Consider the following 21815-nt stretch of genomic DNA (forward strand, 5'->3'; position numbering starts at 1 on the left):
CTGTCAGTCTCTGGAGACGAGGGAATTCAGACTGAAACTGTTCGCATAGCAGCATATTCATGTTTTACCCGAATTATTTAACCCTTTGACTCTAAAGTTCAACATTAAAAGATCATTTAATTAAAAAATAAAAAGATAATTCCAGGGTCAGCCTCTAACTGTGTCGTACACCTATATTTAAACAAATTGAAACTGCTTTACCCTAAGCCACACGAAGCTTTTTATGGAGCCTTCTCTAAATTTCCAGTGCGGGTATAAAACCGCCAAAAAAAAAAAAAGAAAAAAAAGGAAAGCTTTCTAAAAACAGCTCACAGCTTGCACAGCCCTTTACAATCTGCTTACCTAGGTGTTAAAAATAAAAAGGGACAAAAAAAGTGCGACAAGGCTCATTAGGCCACCCCCTTCCCCACCACACAAGGCCCCTTTACTCTCGCTCACCCCTCTCTCTCTAGCACATCTGCTATTCCTGCGCGTCACGTCGTTGCCTTAATGAATTCAGCGTTTATGGCGCTTATTCCATTTGCTTTCATTATCACTACACAATGACACACACACACACGGACACATATACACCCGTACACATATGCAAACTGGTTTGCATATCTATTTGGGTGTGTGTGCGTGACATGAACTTTTTGGCTTGGGGCGGCAGCAAAATTTAAATATTTGACACATTGAAATGAAGGCCAGAGGTTTTGAGTTCGTTTTTGTATCCTCTCATGCGACGTGACAGCATTAACTTAATTACGCAATCATAGGAAATTGGTTTCTCTTAAAAAAAAAGCTGCAAAAAATCTTTACATAGATTTGTTAACTGTATCTCTTCACACTCAACCTCCTACTCTCTTGTCTCTTGCAGGTGCGCACACTTTTCGTCAGTGGCTTGCCCATGGATGCCAAGCCACGTGAGCTATATTTGCTGTTCAGAGCATATGAGGTGAGTAATCCGTAAAAAAAACTTTCTAAGCGACGGTCACATTTATCTATCTTAATTGGTTTCAAAGATACGTAGGACAAAACACTTGAGTGTTGTCAATTTCTATTGCTAGTTCTTCAAATTGTTAACGTGTTATCGTTAGAATTAGTTTATACATAACAATTGAAAAAAGTAAATCAATTTTAATATAGATATTTGAATTGCCCAGGCTTAATATATTTTAAATTTTTTTTATTTACTTTGTATATTTTCATTTCTATATAAAGTAAGATATTTTTACAAATTTTATAATATTTGTTACAAATTTTTCTTTCCTATAAAAGTTTTTACGTTGCAATAGAAAGAACTTCTAGGTAGTAAACTTTTTTCGGAGTTATCGTTTTTTTATTTGTAAAAGAAATCAAAATGTATGTGAGCTCATTAAAATATATATCTAAGTCTTTCATGCATCAATTATAAATTCAAAAAAACCTTCCCAACTTTTTCTAATAGGGCTATGAAGGATCTCTACTAAAAGTAACTAGCAAAAATGGCAAAACAGCATCGGTAAGTAAATGATACACCGAATATATAGAGAAATAAGTTGTTTATATATTAAATCCTTCATCTTCAACCGCAGCCCGTTGGTTTCGTAACATTCCATACAAGAGCCGGTGCCGAGGCAGCCAAACAAGATCTGCAGGTAACATATGATGGCAAATTTATAAGCCTAACTTTTATGCCTACGACTATATATATTTATACTACATAATATTTTCTTTAACTATATACATATATAAATAAAATAATCGATCAACACCAAAAATTCTTAGCAACGTCAGCAAAATAAAAAGACCTTCCCAAATGGCAATAAAACATACAAACTTTTCGGCGTTCCTAAAACATTTACACTTAGATTGTAAAGCACACAAAACCAAAACCAAAACTTGTACTCGTATTATTGCCTGGCTTACACTGAGCGTTAAGAACCGTAAGGCCCTCAACAACAACAATCGTATCTCAATCAATCCACAGTAACAACAAAAACAACAACAACAACTACAATAGCAAGATGTACTTTTCACACGTGCTTGCATTTTGAAAGAACCTTCACCGCATTTACATTTAAGTCTATCCTTACTTGATTTTTCTATCTTATTATTTTTGGTATTGCATCTCAATCTCAGAAAACAATTCTTTCTTTCTCTTCCCCTTAATCTCTCGCTCTCTCTCTGTCTGTCACACCATCACACACATATACACATTACACTCTCTCATATGTATACATAGCAACTGCAATGAGGCAATGAAGCACCAACAAGAACCTTTAAAATAAAATATATAAAAATAATATTTCTAGTCCACAATATTTGGCTGGTGCATGTCTATGCTACCCCCCCTCTACTCAATAGGCAGCACCCGTTAGCACTGAATTTCTTGAATGACGCTCCCCCAACGTTCCACTCATAGGTGCTCTTCCTATGCAGTTGCTGTAGTCATCTCCTGCTTTTGATTTCTCTGCATATCACAAGAGATAAAACCACATACACATACAACCACACATACATACTCAATTAGCCCCTAACCCATTCTAAAAAGAGCAAGCCACACAGAGGCAACACTTAAAGCTGCAGTTCAGCGTTTTGTAAGCACCGCCCAAGAGGCAAGTCGGTTTTTATGTCCCCAATCAAAAGACAAAGGGAACAAGATAAGAGAGCGCAAATTCTTCTCGCTCGCTGTCAAACTGCATATCTCTCTCTTCACACTAGTTATGCGACATTCAAACTTATTTTTGGCGAATTGTTGCAATATAAAGAATTAAATAATATAATAGAAATTAAAACAGTACAAAAAGTGTTGGATAAAAACCAAAAAAAAAAGTAAAGAAAGTCAATCCAAAAACACTTTTATTATTCTTGCAAAAGTACAAAATGAAAAAAAAATTCAAACCGCTGTATTTTGATCTGATCACTTACAGCAGGGTGTACGCTTCGACCCCGATATGCCCCAAACAATTCGCTTGGAATTCGCCAAGAGTAACACGAAAGTGAGCAAACCCAAACCACAGCCCAATACAGCGACAACAGCCTCACATCCTGCATTGATGCACCCACTCACTGGACGTAAGTAAAAAAAAAAAAATTGAAAAATTGAAAAAAAAAAAGAAAAGGAAAATCTCAACTCAGCAACTGCTAGTTTTCTTTCTTTTGGTTAATCTATTCTCTTGGTTTTTATGTATGTAGTTAATAGTTAATAACAAAAAAAAAATAAAAACACAAATACTTCTTCGAGCTAACGAACCGAAGGCGTACTTGAAAGCGTACGCAGTGCACTTCCTAACTATCTCGACATGTACACACACAAACACACACACACACACACATACATACACATAACAACAATAAAATCCAACAATTGAACAGTTGAAATTTGCTTCAAGTGCACACTCTATAATATTATACATACATATATAAGAATCGAATAAATTGCTATATATATCAAATGTTATCTATTACCGTACGCCCGAACTAAATTTCGCTATAAATATTTACATAGGTTACAGCAACACCTCAACAACAACTACAACAAGAACTACAACAACAAAAACAACAACTATGATATTATGTAACGCACTTTGATCACTGTAACACTTTGTTTGAATTACACTCCACTAAAAACACACACACAAACACGCACACTCACACACGAAGGCACACACAATCCGTGAGATACTTCATAAAAAGCTCAGTCAAAAGAAAAAATAACGTACCAAATTCTCAAATTTAAAGAAAATTGGCTTGAAACTCTGGAAGTTTTTAAGCCCAGAAATATCTCTAAGAATATGTTCAAGCCTTTTTAAGACACATATACGACATATAAAATATGTATATAACGTTTCTTATGTTCGATAAACAAATTATTTAAATACTTTCATCGCCGACAGACGATAGCAAAACAAAAGACTTAGGCAGCGAACTCAAAAGATTAAATACAATTTTTTGTTGTCGATTTTCATTTCGTAAAGTAAACTTATTGTTGGTCACTCACAAAAAATAGGAAAAAGAAAAACAAAAACCAACAAGGACAATAAAACGATTGTAATAAAAACTAAACACAAAAAATTGGCGCTCAACTGATTTCTCGTTTCTCTCTTTCTCTCTCCCTCTCTTGAATTCTACTTCATTTTCTCTTAGATCTGGGCGGGCCGTTCTTTCCGGGCGGACCCGAGCTATGGCATCATCCGTTAGCGTATTCGGCCGCCGCCGCCGCTGAGCTGCCCGGTGCCGCTGCACTGCAGCATGCAACACTCGTGCATCCGGCACTGCATCCGCAGGTGCCCGTCCGCTCCTATCTCTGACTAAATACAGACAAAGTAATGGAGCAGCCTATGCATCAAGTGAGTACAGAAGAGCAGCTAAACCACAGTCAATCACAGTATTAATTGCTCGCTTGTTGCCCACTGTTCCATGTTGCAGACTCAAATGGCAATGCCACATCATCAGACAACTGCTACCGCTTTACATCCCAGCCAGCAGGCGGCCATGGCGCACATGGTCGCTGCTGCCGCTGCCGGCGGTGGTGGTAGTGCAGCTGCTGCTGCGGCGCCTCAAGGCGCTGCGAGTAATGCCGCAGCTGCAGCTGCTGCTGCCGCCGCCGCTGCTGCGGCCGCATCGCATCATCATTTTTTATCCAGTCCTGCGCTGGCCAGCCCCGCCGGCTCCACGAATAACGCCGCACACCCGGCAAATCCACAGATAGCCGCAAATGCGCCCTGCTCCACGCTGTTTGTGGCCAATCTGGGCCAGTTTGTGTCCGAGCACGAGCTCAAGGAGGTTTTCTCTAGGTAAATGAATGGCTTGAACTATGATTTAACAATAGAACTATCGATATAAGCTAAACGATAACCGATAACAAAATAAGATACACTGACACACACGTAAACACGTTACAAAGTTTGAGTTGTTGAGCGAAAACTGCACCACTGTTGTCCACAGCAGCCACCCACTAAAAAAAAAACCAAATTAAAATATTAATAACACTACACTACCACCACCAAACCCAATAACCACCAACTAAAAATGCACCACAATTTTTCTTGAAATTCTAACTAATTGCAAAGACTAATCAATACATTTTTATGCGTTCTCTCTTTGGTTTGTCGTTTGTTGCCCAACACTTGTATTGTACATGAAATATCGATAACCGACTACTCATATACCTATATATCTATATATATCGTATATCGTATATATGCAAACCAAATATGTTATCAATATGCACAGTATGCCTGGCTTTTGTCGCCTACGAATGCACACAAAAGGTACGCACAATATCACAACTTCTATGCCTCCAACTTTGTCTTCAACTCTGACTTCTCCAACACCAACTTCAACTTCCTACACTGCAACTGTCAACCAATTGCCAACGACAGCAACTACAAACTGCAATACCAGCACCAGCAGCAGCAACAGCAACTCTGGCCAGCAACAACAACAACATCCGGTGGCTTTTATTGAGTTCAGCGATGCAACGAGCGCTGCTCAGGCCATGCAGCAGCTGCAGGGCAAGTATTTGCTCAGCTCGGACCGCGGCTCCATACGCATCGAGTATGCTAAGACCAAGATGCTCAACGAAATATCGCTCATGACTAGCAGCAAGACAGCAACGGCGGCAGCAGCAGCCGCCGCAGCAGCAGCAGCCGCAGCAACAGCACATCAACAACTTTTTATATTGAATGGCGGATTAAAGGTGCCACCGCCACCGCCGCATTTGGGGCATGTTAACAACACCAATATGCTCGTCACTGCACCAACAAACAGCACCACAGCACCAGCAGCACTACCAAATGCACCAACAGCACAACAGCAACAGCAACAGCAGCAGCAGCAGCAACAGCAGCAACAACTGCATCAGAACCACCAACAGCAGCAGCATCAGCAACAATTTCAACTACAGCAACAGCAACAGCAACTGCAGCAACTACAAGCGACCGCAGGTTGCACCAACACCAGCACCACTAGCGTTGTTGTTAACTCACTACAGCACCACCAACTTCATCCAAATCAGCACCACCAAAATCATCTCTTTAGAGACGTATGTATATGATTAAATAAAAAACGATCAATGAACAGTAAAAGTAAATGTATATCTTAAAGTAAAAGTAACAGTAAAAGTAATTTGTAGTTGCCCGTTCTTGCTTACACCGACTCAGACTAACACTCGTTCTCGCACACACACACACACTTAACTATCGCTCAGCAATTCCTAAACCTGTTTTTATACCCTCTTAGCTTTATAAATACTTAATGCAGCTACTCCCACACAAAGGGTTTGTCTCATAATTCACAGCCTTCCAGCTTAACACAGGCACATGTATCATCCTAGTAGATTGTATGCACGCATTATATACATACACTATAAAATGAAGCCCGAAAAAGCAACCCATTAACTATTTATAAAATTGCAAACTGTTATTGTTTAGCTCGGCTCGTTTACTTTGCATGACAGCAGCAGCAGCAGCAACAACAACATCAACAACAGCAGCAGCAGCAACAGCACCACAGCAACAGCAGCAGCAGCAAAAATTGCTACCAGGCAGGCATTTAAATACAAATTATAACCAACAAATGTGGCCAGACTGAACCCCCGACCACACACACACTTACCCACACACACACACACACACACACACACACACACACACACACACACACACACACACACACACACACACACACACACACACACACACACACACACACACACACACACACACACACACACACACACACACACACACACACACACACACACACACACACACACACACACACACACACACACACACACACACACACACACACACACACACACACACACACACACACACACACACACACACACACACACACACACACACACACACACACACACACACACACACACACACACACACACACACACACACACACACACACACACACACACACACACACACACACACACACACACACACACACACACACACACACACACACACACACACACACACACACACACACACACACACACACACACACACACACACACACACACACACACACACACACACACACACACACACACACACACACACACACACACACACACACACACACACACACACACACACACACACACACACACACACACACACACACACACACACACACACACACACACACACACACCACACACACACACACACACACACACACACACACACACACACACACACACACACACACACACACACACACACACACACACACACACACACACACACACACACACACACACACACACACACACACACACACACACACACACACACACACACACACACACACACACACACACACACACACACACACACACACACACACACACACACACACACACACACACACACACACACACACACACACACACACACACACACACACACACACACACACACACACACACACACACACACACACACACACACACACACACACACACACACACACACACACACACACACACACACACCACACACACACACACACACACACACACACACACACACACACACACACACACACACACACACACACACACACACACACACACACACACACACACACACACACACACACACACACACACACACACACACACACACACAATTTATGGCCGCCTTATAGCACTTGACTTTACTCTACACACACACATAACACACTTATGCAGAATTTAATCTGGCATCGGTTCGCTGCGTGTCTCGAGCTTTAGACGTCCGCTAGTTTTAAATGCCAGCTTCCGTTTAGCCGCACAGCACAATTTTTTCACCTTTAGCTAAAAACACACTCATCCACACACACAAACATGTATGTATGTGTGCGCTGCTGCACGTACTTATTATAAATGCTAAAAGACCACATAAATTTATTTTTTCAATTTTCGTGATCACGCCAGCAACAGCAACAAACAATAAACACAGAGCCAAAAGCTAACTTTATAAAAAATGCAAAATATACGCGTGCCACGCCCACAAACAAGTGCCGACCCGTTCGTAGTTTTAAGGAAAGTAGTTCGGGTGGTTTTGGAGAACAAAATGTACGATAAACGAAAAATCGAAAGAAGGTAAACAAACGAACTCAAGGCTTCCTTCATGAGCTTAAACGCAAGACTTTTCTGTTCTTATAGCTATCGATATTTTATTTAAATAAAGTATAAATATACTCACATAGGGAGGCATGACTTTTGTTGACGATTCATGTGAGCGTGTATCCGTAGGCAGGGGAATACTCTTCTGACGGCGAGTTTGGCTATTTTTTAATTTTGTATTTTGGTGACAGCAAACTAGACTCTGTGTGTTGGATAAATGTCACCATGGAGAATATTTAAGTTTAAAACGGTAACAACGCAAATCGAGTACAGTTTGAGCTGCAAATAAAATATAGAGTATGTTAATGTCTTCACAGAGAGAGACTGTTCTATAAAGGTACATAGATATGTTGGATAACAATTAATGTGACCATGAAAGGATTGTGAGTTTTTAATGGGAACGAAACGGGAGATGCTGATACACATAAACATAAAATATATTATTTAGCTGTACATGATGATTAACCGACAACAATTAAAATTACCATATGAGTTTGTGATGGGCACGATAACAAAGTCAAATCAAATATTCTAATTATTGAAACCAACACAGTGAATAGTTATCGGCACATGAATTTTGTTTGAGCTCGACTAAATATAGACAAAACTAAAAGTGATCATGGAGGACATGCGACTTACTAAGAGAAATGTAACTCAGCAAGGGGATCACATCTCAAATTTCTTTCACAGTTTAAATATTATCTACTTTGAAGACACGCAATTAAATACAGCTACTGTCAAAGGTGATAAGAAAAACTTAGATAATTTAGGAATATAAAATTAAATACTATTTTATTGGTTTCAGTTTTATTTACAATGAAGTTTTCACTTGGTTGTAAAAACTTTCTGGAAATAAATTTTTGTGCTTAATTTTTAGTATGTGTGATGTTTGTTAGTTGATTGCTTGTTCGAAATCAATTTAAATCGTTTACAAGCTGTGAGAATTTTCGGCAAGGGGGCAACGGGGGTTGCTTTTCTGTTACGGGCACAATAATGAATGCTCAGCCAGTGCCGTCGTAAAAAGTTCTGGAGCAGCCGTCGGGCGTAAATTGCGCACTTGCGTTTAGTGGCCGTGCGGGTGCTCGGCGGGACGGTCGCTTTTGAAAGAGGGTGCTGCTTCAATTTGTTGTACGTTTCTTTTTGCATGCTGCTAAAACATAAAACATGATTCTTATGGAGGTGCAGCCATAAAATAGTAGCTTAAGGTTATATTTGTGTGTGTGTGTGTGTGTGTGTGTGTGTGTGTGTGTGTTTATGTGTGTGTGTGTGCTGATTGTGAGGGTACATTTTGGGTATGCCCAGGGGAATCAGTCAAAGAGCGTAAGCCACGACTCACCCACATACGCACACACAGCCACACTGTAGTGCATGTCGAGTCCATTTAAAGAGTAATGCTTTAAGAACTAACCAAATCACAAGTGCACCACTAGCCCATTAATGAACCCAGTGTCAAACTCAACTGACAGGCATTTACAATATCAATTGTTTTACCAACTACTTGCAGAGGAGCGGGTATGGAATCAAGGCATGATTTGCTCGCTAAGAAACTAGAGCGTGAAATGCACCAGCAACAGCAGCAACAACAACAGCAACAACAGCAGCAGCAACAGCAGCAACAGCAGCAACAACAACAACATCAGCAGCAGGCACACCACCAGCCGCAGACGCATCATCAGCATTTCCATCAGAGCCACCAGCCGCCGCATCATCATCATCATCATCATCTTCAGCACCACCATCATCAACAGCAGCAGTTCTTGATGACACCAACAGCGACCTGACCCGGCAGCGCTAATGCACCACTAACGCCGCTGCCCCAATACCATCATCAGCAGCAACACCACCATCTGCAGCTGCAGCAGCAGCAGCAGCTACAGCAGCAACAACAACAACACCACCATATCTACTCGTATGTGTTGCCAGCGGCTACACATATCGCCGCCTAAGTGGTGCCGTGGTGCAGTGGCACGGGACGACAGGCGTACATTTTGAGTTTGAGCGGATCCCCCCTCCGCCCAGCATAGAGCAGTGAAGCTCCGCATGTGACGGATTCATGCAAAGGAGGCAAAACTTTAGTTGTAGTATATAAAAAAAAAAAAAAACTTAAAAAACGCAAAAAAAAATATTTAATATATATATATATATTAATTTATATGGCAAGCCTAACCCAGTTTAGTGAAATTTTTGACAGGCCGATGATATGTTGAGCGAAAATTGTAGGTACCAAAAATAAAACAAAAAACGGCAAAACAAAAAAGCTTAACAAGAAAAACAAAAACCAGCAAAGGGAATCTTGTAGTAAAATATACAACAAAAAATAGATCAGATTAGATTGAAAGAACTTAACTAGACAGTTGATATGCCCCAATAGATATATACATATGTGTATTAATATATATATATTTACATATTTATATGTCTATAAGCGCTGCTACAGATTTTTGATCCATTTTTAACTATGGTTGTTGCGATAATTTCCATTTAGCTTTTGTTTTCGAATTAGAACTAAATTCACTTTGGTTTAGCTTCATTTACCCTTTCATTTCGACCCTATTCATGAAATGGAATTGAGACATTGCAAGAATTTGATCTGTTACTTTTCTTAACAACCTTTATCCATTCATTAAAGACATTTTTAAAGTATAATAACAAAGTTAAGGGAATAACATAAAAAGGAGAAAACAAAAATACATATAAAATTGAAAAATGATAAAAAAAAAAAGAAAACATAATTATAGCTTAACCGAATGTGCCCTTTAAATAGCTCTCTTTCTAGAATTATTAAAAGACAAAGAAAACGTTAAAGAATTACGAAAAACCCAAAAACAAAATCATCTGTATATGTGTGTATATGCATTAAAGTAATATCTTGTATCTAGTAATACAGTTTTGATGTGTTATTTAAAGATAATGAAAGCTAATGAAAAAAAAAAAAAAAACAACAAACCAAAACAAAACCCACTCATACACACATAAAACATTTAACAACGAGAACTAGTCGGTGTCATCATATGTAAAATCTATATTGAGAAAAACTGAAAGCTGGTTTCGAAATTTATTTGTTATAAAAACGTACATTTAAATTGTGAATTCGACACGACATTAGGATGGAAATGCGCTGTTAAGACTCTCGTAATACATTCATACTAACATGCATATAAATATATATATATATATATTTTAACTAACTAACCAGTTAGGGGAACCAGGAACTGTAGCTGGATCCGACACTACAGCTGGTATAATTAGTTTCAGACACTCTCGACACACTTTCCGCCCAAAACAAACAAGCAAAAAATGAAGATACTGAAATTTTTGCGAAAGCTCTCTCAACCGCATTAAGACTAGAAAATTGATAAGCTTGTATTGTTGATAATCCAACAAACAAAAACATTCCTAACTCAATTTCAGAAAAATGCTAGAACAATCAACACACACATTTCTTGCTAAAAAATAAACAAAAACAAAAACCAACGAACCAGAGACAGCGGAGTAACTACAGGCAGAAACAAAGGCAACAACAACATAACAACCAACACAAACAACTTTTGATTACGGGAACGACGAGCACTCGTACTTTACGATTGAAAAATCAGTAACATATCATCTTACGTAGCAGCAGTAGCAACAATTATGGAATTACATCTATTGTAACTAAGTGAAACAACTACAAGTACACTTATGCTAAGGCAATGTTATAGTTAAAAGCTAAAACAACTATTAGGCAACCATCAATAACACCAATACCAGCAACAGCAACAAAAACAACAAAACAAACAACCAAACAACAAAAGAAAAGGCAAGACATAGGCTTTTAAGTAGCTAATTAAAAAAAAAAAAAGAACGGCAAGCTCTAAACTATGAAAGAATAGAAAGAAAGAAGACATTTATCATCTGAATTGGCAGCCGTTTCAGTTTCTCAGCATTGTTTAAATTATAGGCATACGCGTATATTATTTAAAATTTACATTTTAAATTAAATTTTATAATTACCAAAGTTGTCCTTACTAAATAACATAAACCCGAATTACGTTAACCATTCCCCACATTTGTTAAACAAACCAACAGCAAAATAATCTAATAATAATATAAAATAACAATAAAAATCTATTATATTTAATTTACTTAGTTAAGCTTAAAACAACTAGACATACCAAAGGCATATTTGAAACATTTGTTGAAGCAAAAAAAAAAAAAAGGAAACAAAAATATATGAAAAATATGTTATGGCAATTATAATTGGCATAATTGGTAATGGATGTCCAGCGCATATTTATAAAAATAATAATAATAATAATAATGTTGAATGTTAAATTTTCTACTTCTCATTTTGTCTACTTTCAACAATTTATTTCTTATGTAAAATTTCAATTGACTTTAGTCAAATGTAAAAGCATACTCCGTCCAATTACATTTCTTGCTTACTCTTGCCTATCATTATTATCATCATCATTAGCATTGTCATCATCATCATAATAATGATCATTATATTCGGGCGTGTTGGTACATCATCTTTTTGAATATACATGCTATTGATAACGAACGATCTATTCATTGGTCTGTAAAGAAACCGACACATATACACCAATTCACTACTACACACACACACACTCACACACACTCACACACACACACGCACACACACTTAGGATGATCTAGTTATAAGTGAACAAGTTTAATTATATTAATACTAATGCATATCATAAAATTGCGCCTTTAACGAAATTAAAGAACAAAAACAAAACCAACAAAATTAATTATGAAGCAAAATATTTACAACTACAACTAAGCGTATAAATACATAATTATTTAAACTAAAAATATAAAGGTTACCAAAAAAAAAAAGGAAAACAAAAAAGGAATAGAAGCTATGCCTAATACAAATATTTTCGAAATTAATTTTTAATGTTAAGGAATAAGAAAACTTTACAGGCTGACGCCTCGAAGTATGCAAGCATTTTAGCAAACAAAAGCAATGGAAACGCGTTCTTATTGACTTGACTTGTCTAAGACGCTGCGTGTGAGCGTGTGTGTGCGTGTGGCAACCAACACGCCTGCATCTGATTTAGAGAAACAGCCGAGCAAAACATGTTCTCATCCAGCATAGATCATCGACAACTTCTCATGTATCTATAACCAAAAAGAATAGAAAAACAAATGTTGAAGACAAAAGCAATTGCAACATTAGCTACTTTTGGGCTCTTATTTCAAGACATTCTCCTAACTACAACTACATTCTCATCAGGAAAATAATAATATAAATAAAAATAAAACAGAAAATTGAGTAAAACAGTTTAGAAAGTGTGTATGAAACACTTTTGAACAGGAATATCAAATGCATCATGAAATTAGTTTGTAAATGTAAAACTAAACCTAAAACTTAACTAAACAATATGAATTATGGGAACATTATATGAATATATAAATACATTTTTGAAACAAGCAAAAAATGATATATATATATATATACATATATATATATATATATATATATATATAACTACACGCAACTACAACGGATACATATCAGCAAGATGAAAGATTTACCAGATAGTAGATGCGAAGTAAAAAAATGAACAAAAAACTTTTACAAAAAATTGATAAGCGATATGTTTTGATGTGGTTTTTAAACATTTTTTGACAATGTAAGCGTAAAAAGGCAAAGCAGTTACCAAAAAAAAAAAAAAAAACAAAATAAACAAAAAAAAAAGAAAAGAAGAGTTTTGTGCATCTAAAGAAGGACAATTAGTAATAGATTACATACTACATACATATGTAAATGCATATACCAAGTAATGGCATATAAGCCAGTAAAGGCAACAGTAATAGCAAAAAAAATTTGTATTTTATTGTATTTATTATTGTATTAGCTTTTAGCTAAGTATTTGTACTTTATTTTTCGTGCATCTCGAAAATGTTTATATATTATGGAGAAACTGCTCTTTTAACTATTTTAACTATATTTAATCGTATACATATCCCCCATTCGGTTTCCGATTGCCTTTTGTTTGCCTGCCGAAAAGATAACTAAAAACGTGCATTAATTTGTTTTATAACCATACTAATGCCTAAGTACTGTATTGTATACCATTTATATACTATACTATATATACATACATATATATATATACATTATTTTTCCGTACTTGCGTTTTTATGTGTAGCGTTTACTTAGCCTTTTTTAATTGACGGTATTAATTATGCTTAATAAATTCATTATGTTCGTTAAACAAACAAAACTCTTATACTACCATTTGTTTTACTTTTCAAATCTCTACACAAATTTATTTGGATTTTTATTTTTATTTTGAACATCATCAAGCAGATGCGCAGAAACCTTAAAGAAACGAATTTTAAATTAGTGAAAATGTTTGCGACAAGAAAAAATTCATAATATACAACAAATAAAAACATTCATTGATATATATTACGTTTAAAGCCCTGAATATAAGAGCATAAGTAACTGGGAAATATATGATATGATTATCAAATGGAACTATAATTGAAGGCATTCAAGCAAATATAAGAACATATGGCATGCTGTACAGTTGTTTATAACATTTCCAACTGCAATGGACTCGCCTGGCAGTTGCATTATATATACATACTATATACAGGCATACATATACAAGCATACGCGTATATATATACATATACAAATATACACACACATATACACGAAGACACATTTACATATACATATATAAGTAGAACAAATTGATATTGAATATTTAAAATATCAATGAAAATTATCAAGAAAATGAAAGGGAAGAAAATGCAACAGCAGCAACAAGTGAAATGAGAAACATTATAAATTAATTGAAAACATATCAAACTCGTGCCCGATATAAACAACTATATATGTGCATGCATATATAATATTATATCTACATATATATATATATATATATATATATATATATATATATATATTTAAAGCAGCAACAAATTATGCGCAGAAAATTTTCAAATTATAAAACCAAAAAGAAGCAACAATTATATTAATAATGAATTCATATATAAAGAGAATGCAATTTTTAATTGCATATTATTCAACTTTTATCAATATAATAAAAAAATATAAATATAATTCAATATAATATTAACTATAACAAATGGCAAATATTTGTCTATTTTGAGGCTCATTTATTTGACGTTTTTGCAAAACATTTAACATTTTAGCAATAGAAAACAAAAAGAAAAAAGGCATTACAAAATATATAAATAAAACCCTTTTGCTAGTATTGTAAAAATTTAATGATTTTCAACAAATAAGGAAAATTATCTAACAACAAAATGAAAACTTAATATACAAAAGAGCGCAAGAGCTAAGACAAAAATTAGCTAAATATTGATTATTATAAACTTACATGAACGGTAACAAAACAAAAACAAATATGAATATCAGCCTTGTTCTTTATATATATTTCAAAGTAAACACAAAAAAAAAGTTAATAAAAAAAAAGCATACAATATATTAAAAAATTATTAACTACTATATTAAAAGTAAACTAAAAACAGAAAAAATTACAAAATGAAAAGAAACAAAAAAAAAAAATTACATAAATATTTAGCGAAAATATTGTATTGTGAGTTTAAATGTGTGTGTGTTGTTGCATACGATAAAACCAAAGAAATAGCAAATCGAGCGTTAAGGCAATAGACAGGCCAAAGGTCAAGCTTGGCAGAACAGAGTGCGGTTTGGCTGAAAGAATGGAAAATATTGAACGAATTGCAGAACAGATCGTGAACATTTTCACATCACTTACGTGAAAACAATAAACAGCAACCAGCGATAAGGTTTAAACGCAATTTATTTTAATGACATTATCGTATTATCAGAATCAGATTATTGTACTACAAATTATAAATAAAAAGCAAAAAAAAGAAACCAAAAAAAAAAAAAAATTCAACACAAATAATACAATTTGATAAATATTTCCCCTCCCAAACCAACAAAGCGATGCACAAAGACCCTGCCTGACAAAAAATAAACAAAAACAAATTAAGAAACCAGGGTCCCGGCGCACGGCGACAGTCGCAGTGCAAACTGCAGCAGTAGCAACAACAACAGCAACAACAGATAATATGTAATACAAATAATGAATAAAAACTTTAACAATTGTTTTGTGTAATTGTAAAAAAAAAAAAAAACTAAGCTAGCTCGACTTTTCTTTTCTGGAAGCAAAGCATGTTAAAGGATTTTCAACTTATACTGTGGCCGGGTATTCCCCGACCTCGCCCGTGGTAAGCCCCGTGCTTAACATTTGGATCTATGTTTTTCAATCAATTTCCGTCCGTCAAATTTAAGGCTACCTGTAAAATCTTGAACGCAAAGTCTATTTGAAAGTATGTTTAAGGTTTATTAAATAAAGGGTCAAGTGTTGGAAACCTCTCACAGAGATCTTGAACAATGAGTTTCGATCCCAACTTGCGGATGCTAAACAATAAAGATGCGTAAAAACGTTTTTCGCGTGTTTTCCACACTTGCGGGTGGAATTTTACAAAATGCAGTCTAAGCGTGCACCTTTATAAAATAAGGTAAGTACGGTGCAAATTTCAGCTTCTCGTGGCTTGGGCTATGCGTTGATCAATTAGTCAGTCCGTCAGTCAGTCAGGACAAACAGGTTTATATATTGAAAAAATAGAGTTATATTCATTTAAACTTATAATCAAAAATTTTGTACACCCGCATCAACATCAAACCGAAATCATTCAAATACATATAATATTTCAATTTGAAATATAATTAAATTGTTTTTCTGCTTGCGAAAAATTTCAAGAGCTGGTTCTTGCTATCGCTAACGTCAGGGGCGTCCGTTAAGGGTCACCAGAAATTGAGTTCCATAAACCCCGCTGAATCGATAATGAAACTACGCCCCGCACGCAAAACCAGATGCCGGCTATGGCCCGGGGTCGCGTTCTGCGCTGATAAGCTGAGTATTGAGCTCAGCCAAGCGAGTCGTTTATATGCCAGTAACTACTGTACAGGGTTGTTGCGTCAAGAAGGAAATCCCCAATATAAAAGAAGTTTGTCTACCTGTGCACAGGCTGTTACCTGCGTAGCGTGGATTATGCTTAGAAATGGCACACTCGCAAAAAAATGTTTGACTTAATTATTATTGAATGATATATTTAATCTTTTTGAATTATTGATTATTAAAAATACCAACAACAAATTATGGACTATATATTTTACTTTACCTAACGACGAATTACCCAATTAAAATCATTGTTTTATTTAAATTACACGCATATTTTTTTCAAAATGAGTTAAATAATAAAATGAACGATTTAAAAAGTGTTCAAAGGATAAGTTTCTTAAAATTATAAATTTATATGAAAAATTATTTTCTGTTTTTAAGAAAATAAATTGAATTTCAAAATGTAAAAGCAATTTCAGTCCGTCTTTTTTTTCTGTGTGTATATACCATATACCTAGAATGTGCTGGCAGCAACCTCCAGTCGATGGTTGTACTTGCTGAACTACATTGAATCAGTAGAATTTGTACCCTGGGACGAGACGGTATTGAAATGCGTTTGATTTGTTTGCTGCTGATTTGGACAGCTGCCGCGTTACAGGTCTGCCTGGCAGACAACAAGGTGTCGTGCAAGGACGAGCAGGGCCACGACGTGGACTGGTGAGTGACACTCTACAAATATAGCTGGCAACGGACTCCCTGCTTAATGTGCACCTCCTACAGGTGGTACATCTACAAGCTGCCCAAGCACTTTAGTCACAGACCGCACGGACAGGACGTGAGTGGATTGCGCTATCTGTATGTAACCAGCACGAACTACGACAACTGGCAGATGTCGGGGCGACGCATCAGCGATGCCAACTCGATGCCAGCCCAAACTCTGAAGCCGCTCTATGCGGACGAGCATCGCGTTCTGCTGGCCGCCTACAATGATCAGTTTCCCAATGGTACCGTCGCCAGCAATGGGGGCCATACCAAAGGTGTGATTGCCACGGACGGCGCGACGGGCATGTGGCTGGTGCACTCGGTCCCTAGATATCCCACTGTGCCGGACTACAGTTATCCCACCACGGGCGAGAATTACGGACAAAGTCTGCTTTGCATGACAATTGACACTGAGGGCGTTGAGAAGGTGGGCGAGCTGCTCGTCTTCAATGAGCCGCACTTCTACTATGAGCGCAATCCCTTGCTTAAAATCAGCGAATTGTTTCCCAGTCTGGAGCGGGCGCTAAAGCGTCAGTGGCGCACCGAATCACCCTACCAGAAGGAAGTGCAGCTGCGCACACTCGACGGCAAACAGTTTCGACTCTTTGGCAAAAGCCCGCGTGCCAATGTGGAGCTCTATAGCGATATTGTGGCACCTGCTCTGGGCGTCAATCTTTTCGTGGAGGCGTGGCGCGACGGTGCTGGCAATTTGCCCGACAGCTGCGACAAGCCCAACATGGTCTTTAACGTTGAGGACGTTGCCAACAACGATTTTGCGGTAGATTTCAAGACCACCAGCGATCACTCCAAGTGGGCCGTCTCCGAGGAGACAGGCATTATGCTGCATCGTTGGCGCATCGGTGGCGGCGATTGGATTTGCATCGGCGACATTAACCGGCAGCAGGAGCAGCACAATCGAGGCGGCGGCACTGCTTGCCACAAGAGCTCCCGCGTATCCAATATTTATCGCCAATTGGTAGCCCGCTACGAAAAATGTAACTAAAAGCTGACACGATGATGCCCAATAAAAATTTATTTCCCAATCTATATCGTAATCTGGATAAATTTAAATTTAGAAAAAGCTTTAGACTTATTTTTCCGCCACTTGGTCTATATATAAAACTGTTTGTCCTAACTGACGGAAAGACTGATGGGTGATGAAGTTGTATTTACCTTATATGAAGAAGCTGCACATTAAGATGGGTTATCTAGGGTAATTCCACCCGCATGTGTGAAAAAAAGCGCGAAAAACGTGTGTATGAAACTTGTTGGTCTTTTCGAAAAATGTTCCTGGAAATGGAGGTCAAAGATTTGGTGGGTTACGTTTCACGCCCAAATTCATTTCAAAAATGGATCTATTTGAATAATCATTGGAGACGTGTTCACACTTTTCGCGTTATCATAGTTTCCTCGGTAAAAGTGATATTCAAAGTTTAGTTTACACGTGCCAAGAACCAGCCCAAAATCGATATTTATCGATCGTTCAAGGACATACATAGTTACGGACACACATACTGGGCTTAATCATACAATTCTAACACTTCCATTAAGACATAATTTTGAAATTTCTTTTTAATACTCTACAAGAATTTGATTTCGAATTGATATCGATTGATTAGGGCAGACAAAAGGGCTCCCTCAGAAAGGCTCAACCAACTTCCATTCAGATTTCAACTTACAGGATTGATAATATCTTTGCACACAGATGCATGTGCATTTAATGCATATATCAACTATTTTTAATGTTATAAAAATGCACGTCAACTATATGAAGTTTATATCCAAATAAATAGCTGAATGGCCCCATCAGTAGTTTTATTTGCTGTTTGCTTGGAAATATTACCCATTTTCTGAAATTCAACTGTAGATGGCTTTGTGGCGACATCTATTGTACGTAGATGCAGTCACTGCTGCACAGCAATGACGTCATAAGATGGCGTCGGCGCGCAAAGCGACTGCCAGGGTTGGCAAACAGAACAAAACAGCTGTTAATAACCGAAGCGGATTAAAGCACACAAAAGAAAAAACAAACTGCATCTGGAAAATATTCAAGCTGACCCAAATAAAAAAAAAAAAAAAAACAATTAAAATAAATTCGTTAGCCTTTGTGAAATGTTCTGCTGCCTGCGCACGTGCCTCAATGGGGGGCAGCTGCGAAAGCCAACGTCAGCTGCGCATCGTCTTAGGGAGCCCGAAGTGCACCTGGATGCGGCACATATGGGTAAGTTATCTCCCACATATTTGACCTAAACCTAAGGTATTTCAATAATTCCAACGCTTGGCAGGCCCTGATGTCATATTGCTATCGCATCAGCTGCGTGTAACGGGCACAGGCGGTGTACTAGCCACTGCACCCCTGGTGCAGTCCAAATCCTACTTCGAGGTGAAGATCCAACAGAGCGGCAGCTGGTCAATTGGCTTGGCCACGCGTCAGGCGGATCTGACACGCAAGTGGGGCGGCGGGGATCGCGAATCCTGGTGCCTGTGCTCCGACAATGCAACACGCCACAACGACGAAGAGTTCCGACCCGTTGTGGCCAACTGCAAACAGCCAACGGCGGCCGCCAAAACACCCGCCGCCCCGGTCACATCCACTGCCAATGGTATATTGAACAATAGCGCTGCCGCTGCAGCGGGCCTGATCGCCATTGAGGATCTGCAGGAGGATCTGCTGATGACCACTGGCGTTGAGACGGCGCCCGAGCTGAGCCCGGTGGATGCTTTGATCAGTGCACCGCAACGTGACTATCCCGACGAGGGCGACATACTGGGCGTGGCCTTCGATCATGTCGAATTGAATTTCTATTTCAATGGCAAAAATCTGGAAGTGCCTTTTCGCAATGTACGCGGCTCGGCCCTGTTCCCGGTCATCTACGGTGAGTTGCTGGCGCATTTGCTTCCAGGTTTTTTTTTCACAATTAACTTCTTACCGTGTACGCCTTGCAGTGGGCAATGGCGCCATACTGGACATTATTCTGGATAATTTTACGCACGGTCCACCCTCGGGATTTGAGCGCATTTTACTGGAGCAGTCACTACTTTAGAGCATCGGCTCAAAGTCACATGCCATGAACAAAATAAGCAGGCTAAGGGTTTTCTACTGCCAGCTCCTGCTTCAAACGTATTGAAAATTATTTCTAGTCCCGCAGTTGACGCCATGAATCGATTCTCAAATCAAATGAAAAATCAAAGGCTCGTTTTCTCTAAGTCCGTTAAGCTTTCAATTTTTATCTGATTGTTCCCATTGTAGACCAGCACTCAACTTGCGCTTAATTATCTGTCGAACCAACTGCTAATTATTCAGTCCTAGTTTTTCTACCATTTATTTTGTTTTGTGACAATTCTGTTTTTTCCTCTACTGTGTTCCCTCAAGGTATAATATGCATATGTAACAGTTATTTTGTTTGGTGCCTTTAAAGCAAGATATTTGGTAGTTATCTTATAAACACCCGCGTCAGCTAGTATTTAATCCCCATTAATACCCTAGCATTTGACAGGCAGAAGGATAATCTCATTTATCGAGCGTCAAAACAAATAAATAGCAGTACATTTATATAGGCCAGTGTTGATAAACACGTGCTTGATCTGACTGTTTTAACTTTTGGCAACACAAATCTTGAAAAAACGAGCATAGAAATAAAAATGTCCAATCAATCAACAATTTCAAAGCAATTCCCACACATTTCTTATTAATTAAGGAGTAAATACTTTAACCATAGCATATGGAAAAGTTATTTCACACAATGTTGCGTATTATTTCCATTTTTTAATGTATGTTTTGTAAATGATTAAGACGTAGCTAGAACTTGCGACTGCTTTGTATAATACACCACTCTATAGACTATATTATAATAAATATTAAATTTTCTTTCGTACATTCCTATTATACAAAACCAAAAAAAAAAATCTATAAAAGTTATCGCACTATAGTCGAACTTTATGCACTCGAGCACGGAAATTATCTAACTATATATGTACACTATATTTAAGGATCTGTACTTAACGCTTTGAAAACTGACTTATCC

The 21815-nt window shown here is 37.7% G+C and overlaps 4 protein-coding genes across 4 annotated transcripts in view; 3 read left to right on the plus strand and 1 right to left on the minus strand.

Annotated features, from left to right (window-relative positions):
* Window positions 1-12312, plus strand: part of cpo (couch potato) — a gene marked incomplete at its 5' end in the record, with an annotated part of 62937 nt that extends 50625 nt beyond the window's left edge. The window contains 10 exon segments of the mRNA XM_070207691.1: window positions 860-937; window positions 1430-1483; window positions 1557-1619; window positions 2895-3039; window positions 4111-4313; window positions 4393-4760; window positions 5200-5237; window positions 5349-6010; window positions 6399-6511; window positions 9609-12312. Coding sequence (XP_070063792.1) covers window positions 860-937; window positions 1430-1483; window positions 1557-1619; window positions 2895-3039; window positions 4111-4313; window positions 4393-4760; window positions 5200-5237; window positions 5349-6010; window positions 6399-6511; window positions 9609-9885 — 2001 coding nt within the window.
* Window positions 1-21815, minus strand: part of Rim (Rab3 interacting molecule) — a 277876-nt gene that overhangs the window by 167946 nt on the left and 88115 nt on the right. The window contains exon 3 of the mRNA XM_015172013.3: window positions 8184-8383. The gene's annotated coding sequence lies outside the window, so the exon portion shown is untranslated. The remainder of the gene's footprint in view (window positions 1-8183; window positions 8384-21815) is intronic.
* On the plus strand, window positions 17588-18837 carry DNaseII (deoxyribonuclease II). The gene is made up of 2 exons (XM_002053550.3): window positions 17588-17745; window positions 17809-18837. Exons 1-2 carry the CDS (start codon window positions 17639-17641, stop codon window positions 18791-18793), a joined length of 1092 nt encoding a protein of 363 aa, XP_002053586.1. The 5' UTR covers window positions 17588-17638; the 3' UTR covers window positions 18794-18837.
* LOC6629612 (SPRY domain-containing protein 7) lies at window positions 19779-21665 on the plus strand. The gene is made up of 3 exons (XM_002053549.4): window positions 19779-20011; window positions 20076-20666; window positions 20737-21665. Exons 1-3 carry the CDS (start codon window positions 19903-19905, stop codon window positions 20832-20834), a joined length of 798 nt encoding a protein of 265 aa, XP_002053585.1. The 5' UTR covers window positions 19779-19902; the 3' UTR covers window positions 20835-21665.

The sequence above is a fragment of the Drosophila virilis genome, chromosome 2 (genome assembly GCF_030788295.1).
Source record: "Drosophila virilis strain 15010-1051.87 chromosome 2, Dvir_AGI_RSII-ME, whole genome shotgun sequence".
NCBI classification, from domain to species: Eukaryota; Metazoa; Arthropoda; class Insecta; order Diptera; family Drosophilidae; genus Drosophila; species Drosophila virilis.